We start from the raw sequence: 15,742 nt of genomic DNA on the forward strand, positions 1-15,742 counted from the left end.
TAAAATACAATGTAAACAAGAGTTTTAAAATACAATTCAATTCCATAAATTAATTAAAATAGATAAAACAGGTACTATAAGGTGCTATAGGTCACAATCATACATAAGATGGCTAGATGGTTACAGGTCAGTTCCAATTTCAATTTCAATTTAGCCAGGTTCTATCATAAAAGCAAGCTGAAAGAGAAAAGTTTTGCAAGCCCTGCGGAACTGATTCAGGTCCCGCAGGGCTCGCATCGCCTCTGGGAGTTGATTCCACCATCGAGGGGCCATTGCTGAAAAAGCTTGCTCCCTGGTTGCCTTCAGTCTAGCTTCTCTTGGCCCAGGGATTTTTAGAAGATTTTGAGAGCTAGATCTCAGTGCTCTTTGGGGGACATATGGGGAGAGGCGGGTTAGGAGGTTCGGGTTAGGTTGCCAACCTCCAAGTGAGAGCTGGAGATCTCCTGGAAATGCAGCTGATCTCCAGTCTATGGAAATTGCTTTGCTTTGTTGGTTTGTTTATGTGTTTAAAGCATTTATTTCACTTCTCTCGAAGAAAATGGCTGTTTTGGAAGGTGCACTGAATAGTGTTATTATTGGCGTATTTGGTTAATACAGCAGAGTTTGCCCAGTCATAGAAGTGTGATGCTGAGTGCAGTAAATAAATCTCCCAAGAAGTAGATTGCTAAAAAGGTGAATTCAAGTAGAACCAGCTCACATTCAGGGTGCAGTCGAAAGAAGAGAGAGAGAAGCCTCGTCTAAGGAGTGCTTTCCCTGTCACAAATGGCCAGCTTGTCTGCCATCATGTGGATGGGAGTGTGAGGGCATGGGCTCTACAGAAGAGACCTGCAGAATGATGTGTCCGCCCCATGGAAGGCCATGAGAAGAGAAGAAGAGGACAAAGGGAGAGGCGGGGTCAGCGGGCAGCTCCCAGAGTAAGACAAAGGCTGCGGTCAGATTGGCAGGTTGGTGAAGTTTGGGTGCACCCCCTACTTATGCTGTCACATTTTGTGTAGTGGTTTGGTGTAGTGGTTAAATGTGTTTGGTGAAGTGGTTAAGTACGCGGACTCTTATTCTGAAAGAGCCATCTCAGCCCCACCTACCTCACAGGGTGTCTGTTGCGGGGGGAGAAGATGCAGGAGATTGTAAGCTGCTCTGAGTCTCTGATTCAGAGAGAAGGACGGGGTATAAATCTGCCCCCACTTCACAGGGTGTCTGTTGTGAGGGGAGAAGATATAGGAGATTGTAAGCCGCTCTGAGTCTCTGATTCAGAGAGAAGGGCGGGGTATAAATCTGCCCCCACTTCACAGGGTGTCTGTTGTGAGGGGAGAAGATATAGGAGATTGTAAGCTGCTCTGAGTCTCTGATTCAGGGAGAAGGGCGAGGTATAAATCTGTAATTCTTCTTCTTGACAGAGCTTTTCCATCACCCTCCCTGATCCGGCTGCACTGCATACGTCTTCCGTGGTTGACTATTCAGATTAGTGCTGCACAGCAAACATGAAGCATGCAGTATGGTCTCTCTCTGAGCCTGCTTTGGCAGGGAGGGCGGGATATAAATAAAATGTTATTATTATTATTATTATTATTATTTTCTTTTAAAAAAAGAAATAACAGCTTTGACTTTTTTGAGCACATTTCTTGGGTGCTAATGTGTACCCATGCACATATGCGCTACCATTTTTTAAAAAAATGGAACTAAAAGATCACACTTCCAAATTGGTTTGAGCATGCACTGGGGGATTTCAGACATCCAGCAATGCAGGATGAATACGTGAGGACCAGAAAGCACCAGAATTCATCTGCTGTCTATTTATTCCATCTCTAACTCATCTAATGACGAGGTGGATATGACTGGGGAGCGGCCGCCAGATGCGAGTCTGTGAACGAGCCGGTTTAATCCATTAGGGGAAAGTGACTATATCATGCCAAACTGCTCGTCTGATCACAACCAAAGAGAGGCCTCCCAATCAAAGGGACGACACCTATACACACTTAGAGTGATGGAGCACCCCGCCCCCCATGCTGCTGAATCGCTCACTCCAACCATTATACCCAACCAAAATCCCTCACCTACCTAAAGCCCACCCTCCCAAGCTCCACCCTCAAATCTCCAAGTCTTTCTGAACCCAGAGTTGGCAGGCTTAGGTTCATGTTTTCCCCTGACCCCTGAGTAGGCTCGCCAATCCCCAGGTCCCAGCGGAGGTTCTCCCACTTTCCCAGGCTCCTTCCCTCCCCCTGTCAGCGGGCCAGCAGGGGAAAGCTCCGCTCCCATAGCTACCATGTGCCTTTCCCCTTCAGAACGCTAGGAGAAAGCATGCCAAGGCTTCCTTTTGGGATGGTGTGTCTGTGTCTTTAAGGCTGAATGGGGGCAGGGTGAACAGGCAGAACAACGGTGGCTGCTCCCAGGAGCTGTGAAAGCAGCCCAGACCTTCCCTTTGTTGCACAAGCTTTTCAGAGGTCCTTTGCATAGTAAAGGGTAAACGTGAACCTTTGGTTTCCCTGCCTTATGGGAAGAGAGTACTGAGGTCTGGGACTCAAAACCTTCTCACCATCCCCGGGCCTAAGGAAGTCCATCTTAAGACAACTAGAGACAGGGCCTTTTCCACAATGGCCCCTACATGGTGGAACCAGCTGCCGGAAGAGGTTGAGGGCCCTGCGGGACCTTGCTCAGTTCCGCAGGGCCTGTAAGACAACCCTCTTCCGGCTAGCCTACGCCTGACTGGGAAATAAAAGTAGCTTATTAGACTTTTGTGAATCATACTGTATAGGTGTGATGTTAAGATTTTGAGGTTTAGGTTTTAAATGTTCTGACTTTTTAAATGTTTATATATGTAATAATATTTTAAACTCTGTTTTTATTGTTTGCTGTGAGCCGCCCTGAGCCATTTTATGGGAAGGGCGGGATATAAGTCATAGAATAAAATAAATAAATAAATAAGTTCAGCAACTCGTGAGTAAATTGCCCCAGTGAGACCACACGAGTGTGGGATTGCAAACTGTTTTGTTTTTGCTTGTGTGTGTGTGTGTGTGAGAGAGAGAGAGAGAGAGAGAGAGAGAGAGAGAGAGAGAGAGAGAGAGAGAGAAAGATGATCTGCAGCTGCTTGGGTGAGGATAGGAAGACTGCATTCAGGGGAACCGCACTGCTGCATTTTTATTTATTTATTTTAGGGAAAGTCTCCTGGCTGCACCCCAAAGTCTCCTGGTCCCACCCCCAAAGTCCCCATATATTATCTGAGTTAGACTTGGCAACCCTACCCCTGAGTCCTTTTTTTCAAAAAAAAAAAACATGCTTTCTTTAAACCTTAGCACCTGTTGGTCTTCTTTGTATTTCTCCCATGGGATCCAGGGAACTGGGCAAAGAGAGCTCTGGCTCTTTCCCTCCCTCTCCAGGGGACCAGAAGGGGGAGGAGCTTCAGCCGATAGAAGGAAGAGAGGCTTGGCTCAGTAGCTCTGCTGTGCAGTTGAAAGAAAGAAATAAAAAAAGTTAGACTTGGCAACCCTACCACCTACCCCTGCAGTGGGCCTTGAGTACAGCCCCACCATCTGAGAGCTGAGTCTATGCAGTCTGCCCGCAAACAGAGAGAAGCGGATAGAAATCATGCACGCAACGGGCCAAGGGTTTTCTCACTGGCTGCCTATGCCCACTTCATCTCCTCTTATCTGTCTTCTGAGCAACTCATTTCCCTTAGGAGCTGGGAGGGGGAGGAGGAAGAGAAAGGGAAATTAACTTCTCAGAAGATAAGGGAAGAGAGATTCTGAAAGGCAACCCAGTCAGCACTCTGTACGCGTATGAGTGAGCATGTGATTTCTTTCTTTCTTTCCCCCCCTTTTGGCTGTTGTCACAGCTGGCTTGTGGCGACCCCCAATGTGGCCAAGTGCAAAGTAATGCACATTGCGGCCAAGAATCGCAGCTACAAATACAAGTTGATGGGGTGTGAACTGACAGACAATGACCAAGAGAGAAATCTTGAGGTCATGGTAGATAACTCACTGAAAATGTCAAGACAGTGTGCGGTTGCAATAAAAAAGGCCAACGCCATGCTGGGAATTATTAGGAAGGGAATTGAAAACAAATCAGCCAGTATCATAATGCCCCTGTATAAATCGATGGTGCGGTCTCATTTGGAGTACTGCGTGCAGTTCTGGTCGCCGCACCTCAAAAAGGATATTATAGCATTGGAGAAAGTCCAGAAAAGGGCAACTAGAATGATTAAAGGACTGGAATACTTTCCCTATGAAAAAAGGTTGAAACGCTTGGGGCTCTTTAGCTTGGAGAAACGTCGACTGCGGGGTTACATGATAGAGGTTTACAAGATAATGCATGGGATGGAGAAAGTAGAGAAAGAAATACTTTTCTCCCTTTCTCACAATACAAGAACTCGTGGGCATTCAATGAAATTGCTGAGCAGACAGGTTAAAACGGATAAAAGGAAGTACTTCTTCACCCAAAGAGTGATTAACATGTGGAATTCACTGCCACAGGAGGTGGCGGCGGCCACAAGTATAGCCACCTTCAAGAGGGGTTTAGATAAAAACATGGAGCAGAGGTCCATCAGTGGCTATTAGCCACAGTGTTGTGTGTGTGTGTGTGTGTGTGTGTAAAAATTTTGCCACTGTGTGACACAGAGTGTTGGACTGGATGGGCCATTCGCCTGATCTGACATGGCTTCTCTTATGTTCTTCTGTGACACAGAATGTTGGACTGGATGGGCCACTGGCCTGATCTAACATGGCTTCTCTTATGTTCTTCTGTGACACAGAATGTTAGACTGGATGGGCCATTGGCCTGATCTAACATGGCTTCTCTTATGTTCTTATGACACAGAGTGTTGGACTGGATGGACCATTCGCCTGATCTAACATGGCTTCTCTTATGTTCTTCTGTGACACAGAATGTTGGACTGGATGGGCCACTGGCCTGATCCAGCATGGCTTCTCTTATGTTCTTCTGTGACACAGAGTGTTGGACTGGATGGGCCATTGGCCTGATCCAGCATGGCTTCTCTTATGTTCTTATGTGACACAGAGTGTTGGACTGGATGGGCCATTGGCCTGATCCAGCATGGCTTCTCTTATGTTCTTATGTGACACAGAGTGTTGGACTGGATGGGCCACTGGCCTGATCCAACATGGCTTCTCTTATGTTCTTATGTGACACAGAGTGTTGGACTGGATGGGCCACTGGCCTGATCCAACATGGCTTCTCTTATGTTCTTATGTGACACAGAGTGTTGGACTGGATGGGCCACTGGCCTGATCCAACATGGCTTCTCTTATGTTCTTATGTGACACAGAGTGTTGGACTGGATGGGCCACTGGCCTGATCCAACATGGCTTCTCTTATGTTCTTATGTGACACAGAGTGTTGGACTGGATGGGCCACTGGCCTGATCCAACATGGCTTCTCTTATGTTCTTATGTGACACAGAGTGTTGGACTGGATGGGCCACTGGCCTGATCCAACATGGCTTCTCTTATGTTCTTATGTGACACAGAGTGTTGGACTGGATGGGCCACTGGCCTGATCCAACATGGCTTCTCTTATGTTCTTATGTGACACAGAGTGTTGGACTGGATGGGCCACTGGCCTGATCCAACATGGCTTCTCTTATGTTCTTATGTGACACAGAGTGTTGGACTGGATGGGCCACTGGCCTGATCCAACATGGCTTCTCTTATGTTCTTCTGTGACACAGAGTGTTGGACTGGATGGGCCATTGGCCTGATCCAACATGGCTTCTCTTATGTTCTTCTGTGACACAGAGTGTTGGACTGGATGGGCCATTGGCCTGATCCAACATGGCTTCTCTTATGTTCTTATGCGACGCAGAGTGTTGGACTGGATGGGCCATTGGCCTGATCCAACATGGCTTCTCTTATGTTCTTATGCGACACAGAGTGTTGGACTGGATGGGCCACTGGCCTGATCCAACATGGCTTCTCTTATGTTCTTCTGTGACACAGAGTGTTGGACTGGATGGGCCATTGGCCTGATCCAACATGGCTTCTCTTCTGTTCTTATGTGACACAGAGTGTTGGACTGGATGGGCCATTGGCCTGATCCAACATGGCTTCTCTTATGTTCTTATGTGACACAGAGTGTTGGACTGGATGGGCCACTGGCCTGATCCAACATGGCTTCTCTTATGTTCTTCTGTGACACAGAGTGTTGGACTGGATGGGCCATTGGCCTGGTCCAACATGGCTTCTCTTATGTTCTTAAGGTTTTCAAGACAAGAGATGTTCAGAAGTGGTTTGCCATTGCCTGCCTCCTAGCCACGACCCTGGTATTCCTTAGAGCAGGGGTGTCAAACATGTGGTCTGGGGGCCAAATCAGGCCCCCGGAGGGCTCCCCTTAGGCCCCCGAACAACTAACTGTCATCTGCTTCCTTCTCCTTTTCTCTTGCTCCCTTCTGCATCACAGCTTGCTTTGCCAGGCTTGCTCAATCGCACAGGAGCTACAGAGCAAAGCCTCTATTTCCCCCATTTGCTGAGGCTCCTCCCTTGGGGAGGAAGGGGGAGGGAGAGCTTGCTTTGTCAGGCTCTCTCAATTGCACAGCAGAGCTACTGAGCCAAGCCTTCCTTCCTTCCATTGGTTGAGGCTACTCCCCATCCTGGGGAAGGAAGGAAAGAGCCAGATCTTCCTTTGCCCAATTCCCTGGATCCCATGGGAGAGATTCAAAGAAAGCTCCCTCCCTTTAAGACCAACGAGTGCTAATGTTGTAATCATTTTTTATTTTTTTAAAAAAATCTTTGTATTTGTGCCTTTTATAAAGTTTTTTTTATCTCCGCTTCTTGGCATTGCATTTTATGACATGCATGGGCCAACCTGACAAGGTCTCATTTATGTCGGATCCGGCCCTCATAACAAATGAGTTCGACACCCTTGACTTAGAGGGCTCCCATCCTAGTTAGGATCGGCCCAGCTTAGTTTCCGAGATCTGACAAGATCAGGTTATCCAGGTCAGGGGATGATTTCTATACCCTCCAGCTTTCTCTCCCTTGAGTCAGGGCAGCCACCTGTGGTTCTGATGTGGTGGGCATTGCATGTAGAGTAGGTAGTCTCCAGGGGTCATTTTGTAGAAAAAGAGGTGCTGGAGCTCATTAGCCCGACTCCTTTGCATATGCCATATACCCCTCACCTCACTGGGAGGTGTACTAAATTATATCAGCTCAGCATCTACCTTAAAATGCTTCCTGAATTAGAATGGTCATGATGATGATGATGATGATGATGATGATGATGATGATGATGATGATGATGATGATGATGATATTGGGTTTATATCCCGCCCTCCGCTCCGAAGAGTCTCAGAGCGGCTCGCAATCTCCTTTCCCTTCCTCCCCCACAACAGACACCCTGTGAGGTGGGTGGGGCTGGAGAGGGCTCTCACAGCAGCTGCCCTTTCAAGGACAACCTCTGCCAGAGCTATGGCTGACCCAAGGCCATTCCAGCAGCTGCAAGTGGAGGAGTGGGGAATCAAACCTGGTTCTCCCAGATAAGAGTCCGCACACTTAACAACTACACCAAACTGGCTCTCCTACACCAAACCTTACTCCAATCATACTTTTTAAACGACTTTCTCCTATGGGGCCACAGTGGCCTGAGGAAGATTTCCGTCTGTTTTATATTTTTTGATTATTTCCCCATTTTTTTGTGTGTGGGGGGGAATATTAGAAAGTTTGCAGATCTTAGAGTTCAGCACATTCTTACAGTGGGTTTGAACAATGAAGCCCAGAAGCGAGTATTTGTCTTGCAAAATCTTGCAAAGCTATCAAATATAATTGTACACTCTCATAAATACATCAACTTATAATGAAGTTGTGTTCTTGCCATGCCCTAAGTGAATTTTTGCAAGTCTCTGTATTTTTATACGCAGCTGGATAAAGCGACAGTGAAACGGGGGATTGAAAGTACCACCTCGTTGCTGCCAAGACCGCCAAGCTGTCTACAGACTGAAGGAATTTGCACAAGTTTTGGAACTTTGGCAATACTTTAAAGCGGCAGTCTATTTCAGCCTGCACCTGGTGCGATGAAACTGGACTTTTATTTGTTGAACTGAACTATTTACACTAAGGTCTTTGTGAATGAAGAGCCCCGTGGCACAGAGTGGTAAAGCTGCAGTACTGCAGTCCTAAGCTCTGCTCACGACCTGAGTTCGATCCCTGGCGGAAGCTGGGTTTTCAGGTAGCTGGCTCGAGGTTGACTCAGCCTTCCATCCTTCCGAGGTCGGTAAAATGAGTACCCAGCTTGCTGGGGGGAAAGTGTAGATGACTGGGGAAGGCAATGGCAAACCACCCCATAAAAAGCCTGCAGTGAAAACGTTGTGGAAGCAACGTCACCCCAGAGTCGGAACGACTGGTTCTTGCACAGGGGAACTTTCCTTTCCCTTGTGAATGATGTGTTCCTATTCGTAAGGGTATGATTATAAGTTGATGTATTTCTGAGCATGTACTATTGGATTTGATATATTTGCAAGATTTCTCTGAAGTTGTTCTATGTGATTGAGACTGGTTCTCACGGGAACCTCTGGTTTATCTCCAGTCATCATCTGGAGACTGGCAACCCTCTGAGAACAACTGAAACCCCAGCATCTTTCCCCTCCCAGCTTCTCCCACAGTGTCCGCCTGCTGTTGTTTGTAACATGCGTCTTCCACTGAATTGTTGTGTTAGTCGCTACGCGTCTTCCGCTGAATTTCCTTTTGCAAAATTGCCGACATGCAAACTGGAATCACTCATGCTTTCGCTCAGGGTGGGGGTAGAGCTTCTTCAACAGCCGGAGCACAACCAAAGCCTCTGTTGCCAGGATTCAGGTGCATCCTTTTGCTGCTGATTAAACGATTAAAGATGCAAAAGAGGAAACATAAACAAACTTAGCATAAATTAAGCTGTTATGGCAGGGGTGTCGAACATGGAGCCCAGGGGCCGAATCAGGCCCCCCGGAAAGCTCTTATCAGGTCCCTGAGCAACTGCTTCCTTCTCCCTCTTTCTTGCTTCCTTCTGCAAAACAGCTTCCTTTGCAAGGCTTGCTCAATCGCACAGGAGCTACAGAGCAAAGCCTCTTTTTTCTCCATTGGCTGAGGCTCCTCCCTTTGGGAGGAAGGGGGGGGGAGGCAGAGCTTGCTTTTCCAGACTCTTTCAACTGCACAGCAGAGCTACTGAGCCAAGCCTCTCTTCCTTCTATTGGCTGAAGCTTCTCCCCCTCCTGGTCCCCTGGAGAGGGAGGGAAAGAGCCAGAGCTCTCTTTGCCCAGTTCCCTGGATCCCATGGGAGAAATACAAAGAAGACCAACACATGCTAAGGTTTAAAGCATGTTTTTGGAAAAAAAAGAAAATCTTTAATTGTGTTTGCGTCCTTTATAAAGTTTATATCTCTGCTTTCTAAACTTAAATAGGAACACACATGCCTGACCTCACAAAATCTCATTTATGTCAGATTCAGCCCTCATAACAAAATGAATTTGACATTCCTGTGTTATAGTGCCCAGAAGTGCACAAGATGTCACACGAGTAGCAACAGAACAGGGTGGGGGGGAACAGCAGCAGAAGAAGAAGGCTGCAGATTTATAATAATATAATAATAATAACTTTTATTTATACCCCGCCCTCCCCGCCTAGGCAGGCTCAGGGCGGCTAACAAGACACGGTAAACCATGACACAAATAAACAGAATACCATAATTAATAATTTAAACAGTAAAACCAGTAAAAGCAATAAAACAGTATACGGTAACACTATAGTACAATCAGAATATGTGCAAGATGGCTCGATGCTATTGATATTATCAGGAGTCCCGTCTTAAAAAGCTAATTGGAAGAGGGCGGTTTTGCAGGCCCTACGGAATATACCCCGCCCTTCTCTCTGAATCAGAGACTCAGAGCGGCTTGCAATCTCCTATGTATTCTCCCCCCACAACAGACACCCTGTGAGCTGCGTGGGGTTGAGAGGGCTTTCCCAGCAGCTGCCCTTTCAAGGACAACTCTGCGAGAGCGATGGCCGACCCAAGGCCATTCCAGCAGGTGCAAGTGGAGGAGTGGGGAATCAAACCTGGTTCTCCCAGATAAGAGTCCGCACACTTCACCACGACACCAAACTGACTTTGTGGATTCTGACATTGTGCAAGCAGCGGTTGCAGCCTTTGACCTTGCATTTTGACTTGCAGAAGAGCAGGCATTTGCCTAGGGCGCCCCCATGTGACTCAGTGACTTTATCAGTGGCGGGGGGGGGGGGGGCACCGGAAGTTAGCCTTACCTAGGAAGCCTAGGTAAATTTGACATTCAAATTTGACAAGAATGACAAAATTTGACATTCAGATATTTTATACTCACCGATATCCAGGGGTGGAATTCTAGCAGGAGCTCCTTTGCATATTAGACCACACACCTCTGATATAGCCAATCCTCCGAGAGCTTACAAGGCTCTTTTTTGTAAGCTCTTGGAGGATTGGCTCAACCCCACCTACCTCAGAGGGTGTCTGTTGTGGGGACAGGAAGGGAAGGTGATTGTAAGCCATTCTGAAACTCTGAGTGAAGGGCAGGGTATAAATCCAACTCTTCTTCTTCTCCTCCTCCTCCTTCTTCTCCTCCTCCTCCTCCTTCTTCCCTCCTTCCAAAGCAACCATTTTCTCCAGGTGAACTGATCTCTATTGCCTGGAGATGAGTTGTTGTAATAGAAGATATTGGATTTATATCCCGCCCTCCACTCCGAAGAGTCTCAGAGCGGCTCACAATCTCCTTTCCCTTCCTCCCCCACAACAGTCACCCTGTGAGGTAGATGAAGATATTGGATTTATATCCCGCCCTCCACTCCGAAGAGTCTCAGAGCGGCTCACAATCTCCTTTACCTTCCTCCCCCACAACAGACACCCTGTGAGGTGGGTGGGGCTGGAGAGGGCTCTCACAGCAGCTGCCCTTTCAAGGACAACCTCTGCCAGAGCTATGGCTGACCCAAGGCCATTCCAGCAGGTGCAAGTGGAGGAGTGGGGAATCAAACCCGGTTCTCCCAGATAAGAGTCCGCATACTTAACCACTACACCAGGAGATCTACATCCACCATCTGGAACTTTACCACCCTAACTATCAAATGCAATCTATATTAAACATTATTCTGTGCAAGTATCAGTTATCAATGTCTAAAAACTCTAAACTAACAAATGTTATGAACATATGAAGAACATATGAAGCTGCCTTATACTGAATCAGACCCTCGGTCCATCAAAGTCAGTATTGTCTTCTCAGACTGGCAGCGGCTCTCCAGGGTCTCAAGCTGAGGTTTTTCACACCTATTTGCCTGGACCCTTTTTTTTGGAGATGCCAGGGATTGAACCTGGGACCTTCTGCTTCCCAAGCAGATGCTCTACCACTGAGCCACCGTCCCTCCCCAATGTTCTGCCAGTGGTCAGATATCTGGGAGACTCACATTTTGTGCAGAGGTTATCATCATTGTAAGGAGAATTTTCTAGAGTAACTGAATGGTTTTTAAAAAATGGCCTCATAAGAACCTAAGAGAAGCCATGTTGGATCAGACCAGTGGCCCATCCAGTCCAACACTCTGTCACACAGTGGCCAAAAAACCCAAGTGCCTTCAGGAGGTTTGCCAGTGGGGTCAGGAGTACTAGAGACCCTCCCAAATGTTAGAGCCAGTTTGGTGTAGTGGTTAAGTGTGCGGACTCTTATCTGGGAGAACTGGGTTTGATTCCCCACTCCTCCACTTTTAACTGCTGGATCAGCCATAGCTCTCGCAGAGGTTGTCCTTGAAAGCATAGCTGCTGTGAGAGCTCTCTCAGCCCCACCCACCTCACATGATGTCCGTTGTGGGGGGGGGGGGAGGCAAAGGAGATTGTGACTGCTCTGAGACTCTGAGATTCAGAGTATAGGGTGGGGTATAAATCTACGGTCTTCTTCTTATGTGGACCCTTTCTGTCTAGCCTGCCGGCCAAAGAAAAAAGAGTAATTTGCCTTTGAGTCATCATACACATTGCTGACTCATATGTCGACTGAGATTTGGTTATTACCTCTTGATCCTTGTCTGTGATGTTTGACCCAAGCCGCATCTCTCTACCCCCACCCCCGCCTGATATTTTGTGTCTGTCCTGTCACATTCTTATCTGGCCCCATCCGGATGCATCATGGTAACGGAGCAGTAGAATTTTGGTAGCAGAAGCTTTTCAACAAAACTAGATAGGAGCGGAGCACGCACGGCTTAAGATTTCTGGTGCCCAACTATCACTTAGCTGCACCCCTCCTCCCCGTTCAAGACAGAGAAAAGTCTAGAATGAACAATGTTCCATCAGGGCAGCTCTGAGGGTTGCCAGCCTCCAGGTGGTGACTGGAGATAAACCAAAGGTTTCTGTGAAAACCAGCCTCAGTCAAGTAAATCCAGAGCCCTTTTTGGTAGAAAAAGCCCAGCAGGAACTCATTTGCATGTTAGGACACACCCCCTGATATCACCATTGTTTTGCGCGGGGATTTTTGTCAAAAAAGTCCAGCAGGAACTCATTTGCATATTAGGCCACACACCCCTGATGCCAAGTCAGCCGGAACTGCATTCCTGTGTGCTCCTGCTAAAAAAAGCCCCGAGTAACTCAATTCCACAGAAAACTTACAAATATATCAAATACAGGGGTGGAATTCTGGCAGGAGCTCCTTTGCATATTAGGCCACACACCCCGGACACAGCCAATCCTCCAAGTGCTTACAAAAAAAGAGCCTTGTAAGCTCTTGGAGGATTGGCTACATCAGGAGAGTGTGGTTTAATATGCAAAGGAGCTCCTGCTAGAATTCCACCCCTGATCAAATATAATATCACACTCTCATCAAATACAAACTCAGGCATACCCTTACAAAATGGAACAACACCAGAGGACCTTAGTGTGAAAAATTAAAGTCCCAAATAAATGTCCAGTTTTCTGACTCCCAGTCCTCAAGTTCATAATATCCCAGAACTTTAAAGTGTGCAGTATTCCACGGTCTTGTAGACAGCTTGATAGTCTCGAGTCTTTGCAGCAACAAGGCAGTACTTTTAATCCCTTGTTTCACTTTCACTTTATCCAGCTTTCAACAACTCATTCGGGGCCTGGCAAAATCACAGCTGCAATACACATCCAAGTGACAATTCCAAAAAGTCTTGCAAAGTAACCCGACAATAACACATCAGTGTAACACCAACAATAACAGAATAAAATTTCTGCAGAATTAAAATTATCATTATTATCTTATATAAATCTACATTAAGGAGATATATTTAAAATAACAATGATTACTAAAAGAATTCGAGGAATCTACATTATTTAATTCCCACCCACCCCCGGCCTAAAACCATGTTCCACTTACTCAGGAAGTCTCTCCGTCCTTCTTGCCTATTGTGGGAAGGCGAAGGGAAGACAATTGTAAGCCGCTCTGAGACTCCTTCGGGTAGTGAAGGAAAAGAAAGGAAAGGTCCCCTGTGCAAGCTGGGTCCTCATTTTACCGACCTCGGAAGGATGGAAGGCTGAGTCAACCTCGAGCCGGCTACCTGAACCCAGCTTCCGCTGGAATCGAACTCAGGTCGTGAGCAGAGGGTTCCGACTGCAGTACTGCAGCTTTACCACTCTGCGCAACGTGAAGAGAAGGATATAAAACCAACTCTTCTTCCATCCCTCCTTAAAAGGCTACATGGTTGCCTCTGCCCCTCTGTTGTCCCTTCTCCATCCACTACTCAGCTGTTCCTTTCTTCTGTTTCTTTTTGCCTTCCCTTTTCTTCCTTTCCTCCTTTTCTCACTCTTTCCCCTCATATCCCAAAGGTTTTATTCCAAAGGAGAGCCAGTTTGGTGTAGTGGTTAAGTGTGCGGACTCTTATCTGGGAGAACCGGGTTTGATTCCCCACTCCTCCACTTGCACCTGCTGGAATGGCCTTGGGTCAGCCATAGCTCTGGCAGAAGTTGACCTTGAAAGGGCAGCTGCTGGGAGAGCCCTCTCCAGCCCCACCCACCTCACAGGGTGTTTGTTGTGGGGGAGGAAGGGAAAGGAGATTGTGAGCCGCTCTGAGACTCTTCGGAGTGGAGGGCGGGATATAAATCCAATATCTTCTTCTTCTTCTTCTTAATTAAATAATAAAAGCATTTACAAAAGAAATGGAAACCTATAAGTAACATACGTTGCTTGGTGAGAAGTCAATGGTCTAAACGATCCAAAAGTTTATAATGGTACTATTTCCCGTAAAGACTTAAGTATGTGATCAGCAGAAAAGTGGAACAGAACAAGTTATTGTCTTTACTGACTAGATAGAAAATTAATTTCGAAAAACAGCATCCTGCGCCATCCCAAGCCCAAAAAAAGAAAACAACATTTAAAGGAGAAGAAAAGAAATAAACAGAAAAGTAAAGGGAGTGCGAATGAAGGAGGTTCAGAAGATACGAAAGAACAGCAAATTATAAGGACAGAAATTGATGATGCGTCATGTTTGTGAACAATATATCCTGGGTTGCAGTATAATCCAGAAATGGATACCATGACCAATTTCGCACTAGGTTTGTTCCAGGTGGAGAGCCCTTTTGCTCCCGGGGCTTCTCTCGGTTTTTGCACAAGCTGCCCCGGAGCTGCGAGTTGGCCCGCTGCTTTTCCGCAGCAAGTGAGATCTTACAAGCGGTTTCTGCTTGCTGTGGAAAAGCGGCGTGCCAACTTGCAGCTCCGGGGCTGCTTGTGCGAAATCCGAGAGAAACACCGGGGGCAAAGGGGCTCTCCACCCGGAACAAGCCCTAGTGCAAAATTGGTCCCTTTTTCCATATTGTTCTGGGATAGATTTCTCTCTTTTTGTTAATTTCAGGTAGGTCAACTAAATAATAAAAAAGGAAATGTGGAAGAGGCAGCCCCCCAGCAATAAATCTTAGAAAAGAATAAGTTAGAATGGTTTTAAATGCCATTTATTTAAAAAAACAAAACAGTTTGGCCTTCTTTTTTCCTTCTGTCTCTTGGCTTTCACCTGCCCCCTATCTTTTTTAACATGTCTTCCTTCTTCCTGCCCCCATCTCCAGTCAAGGGTGAATACGCCGAAAAGGAAGAGTGCAGTTTGAATCCAGAGCCAATGGAAACCCGAGAAGATCCGGGGATCCTCTATAACTGCCAGCAAGATTATGAAGAATACGAAAACATTAAACTAGAGAGACACTCTGGGCCATACGATCTCATCCGGCCAGCTGGCGGAAAGATGAGCTGCGACATCTGTGGACTGGCCTGTGTCAGCATCAATGTTCTGATGGTTCACAAAAGAAGCCACACAGGTATTGGCTTTTTTTGGCCTTTCCTAGGCAAAAGCAAGGTCAAAAGCATTTGGTCAGAGCAGGGGTGGAATCTTAGCAGGAGCTCCTTTGCAGATTAGGCCACACCCCCTGATGTAGCCAATCCTCCAAGAGTTTACAGGGCTCTTAGTACACGGTCCAGAGATAGAATTCTAGCAGGGGTTCCTTTGCATATTAGGCCACACACCCCTGATGTAGCCAATCCTCCTGGAGTTTACAGGGCTCTTAGTACAGGGTCCAGAGATAGAATTCAAGCAGGAGCTCCTTTGCAGATTAGGCCACACACCCCTGATGCAGCCAATCCTCCAAGAGCTCACAAGGCTCTTTTTCATAAGCTCTTCGAGGATTGGTTACATCGAAAGGGGGGTGGCCTAATATGCAAAGGAGCTCCTGCTAGAATTCCACCCCTGGGTCAGAGAGGTTATAATGACAGAGGTCAAAGAAAAGAGGTGGGGGAAGTGAGAAAAAAAGAAAAGAAAATGTGTAA

The 15,742-nt window shown here is 46.8% G+C and overlaps 1 protein-coding gene across 1 annotated transcript in view; it reads left to right on the forward strand.

The window, feature by feature from the left end:
- The first annotated feature begins 14,960 nt into the window (after window positions 1–14,960).
- IKZF3 (IKAROS family zinc finger 3) overlaps window positions 14,961–15,742 on the forward strand; it is a 41,729-nt gene continuing 40,947 nt past the window's right edge. Inside the window, exon 1 of the mRNA XM_060255255.1 lies at window positions 14,961–15,237. Coding sequence (XP_060111238.1) covers window positions 14,961–15,237 — 277 coding nt within the window. The remainder of the gene's footprint in view (window positions 15,238–15,742) is intronic.

The sequence above is a fragment of the Heteronotia binoei genome, chromosome 15 (assembly GCF_032191835.1).
Source record: "Heteronotia binoei isolate CCM8104 ecotype False Entrance Well chromosome 15, APGP_CSIRO_Hbin_v1, whole genome shotgun sequence".
NCBI classification, from domain to species: Eukaryota; Metazoa; Chordata; class Lepidosauria; order Squamata; family Gekkonidae; genus Heteronotia; species Heteronotia binoei.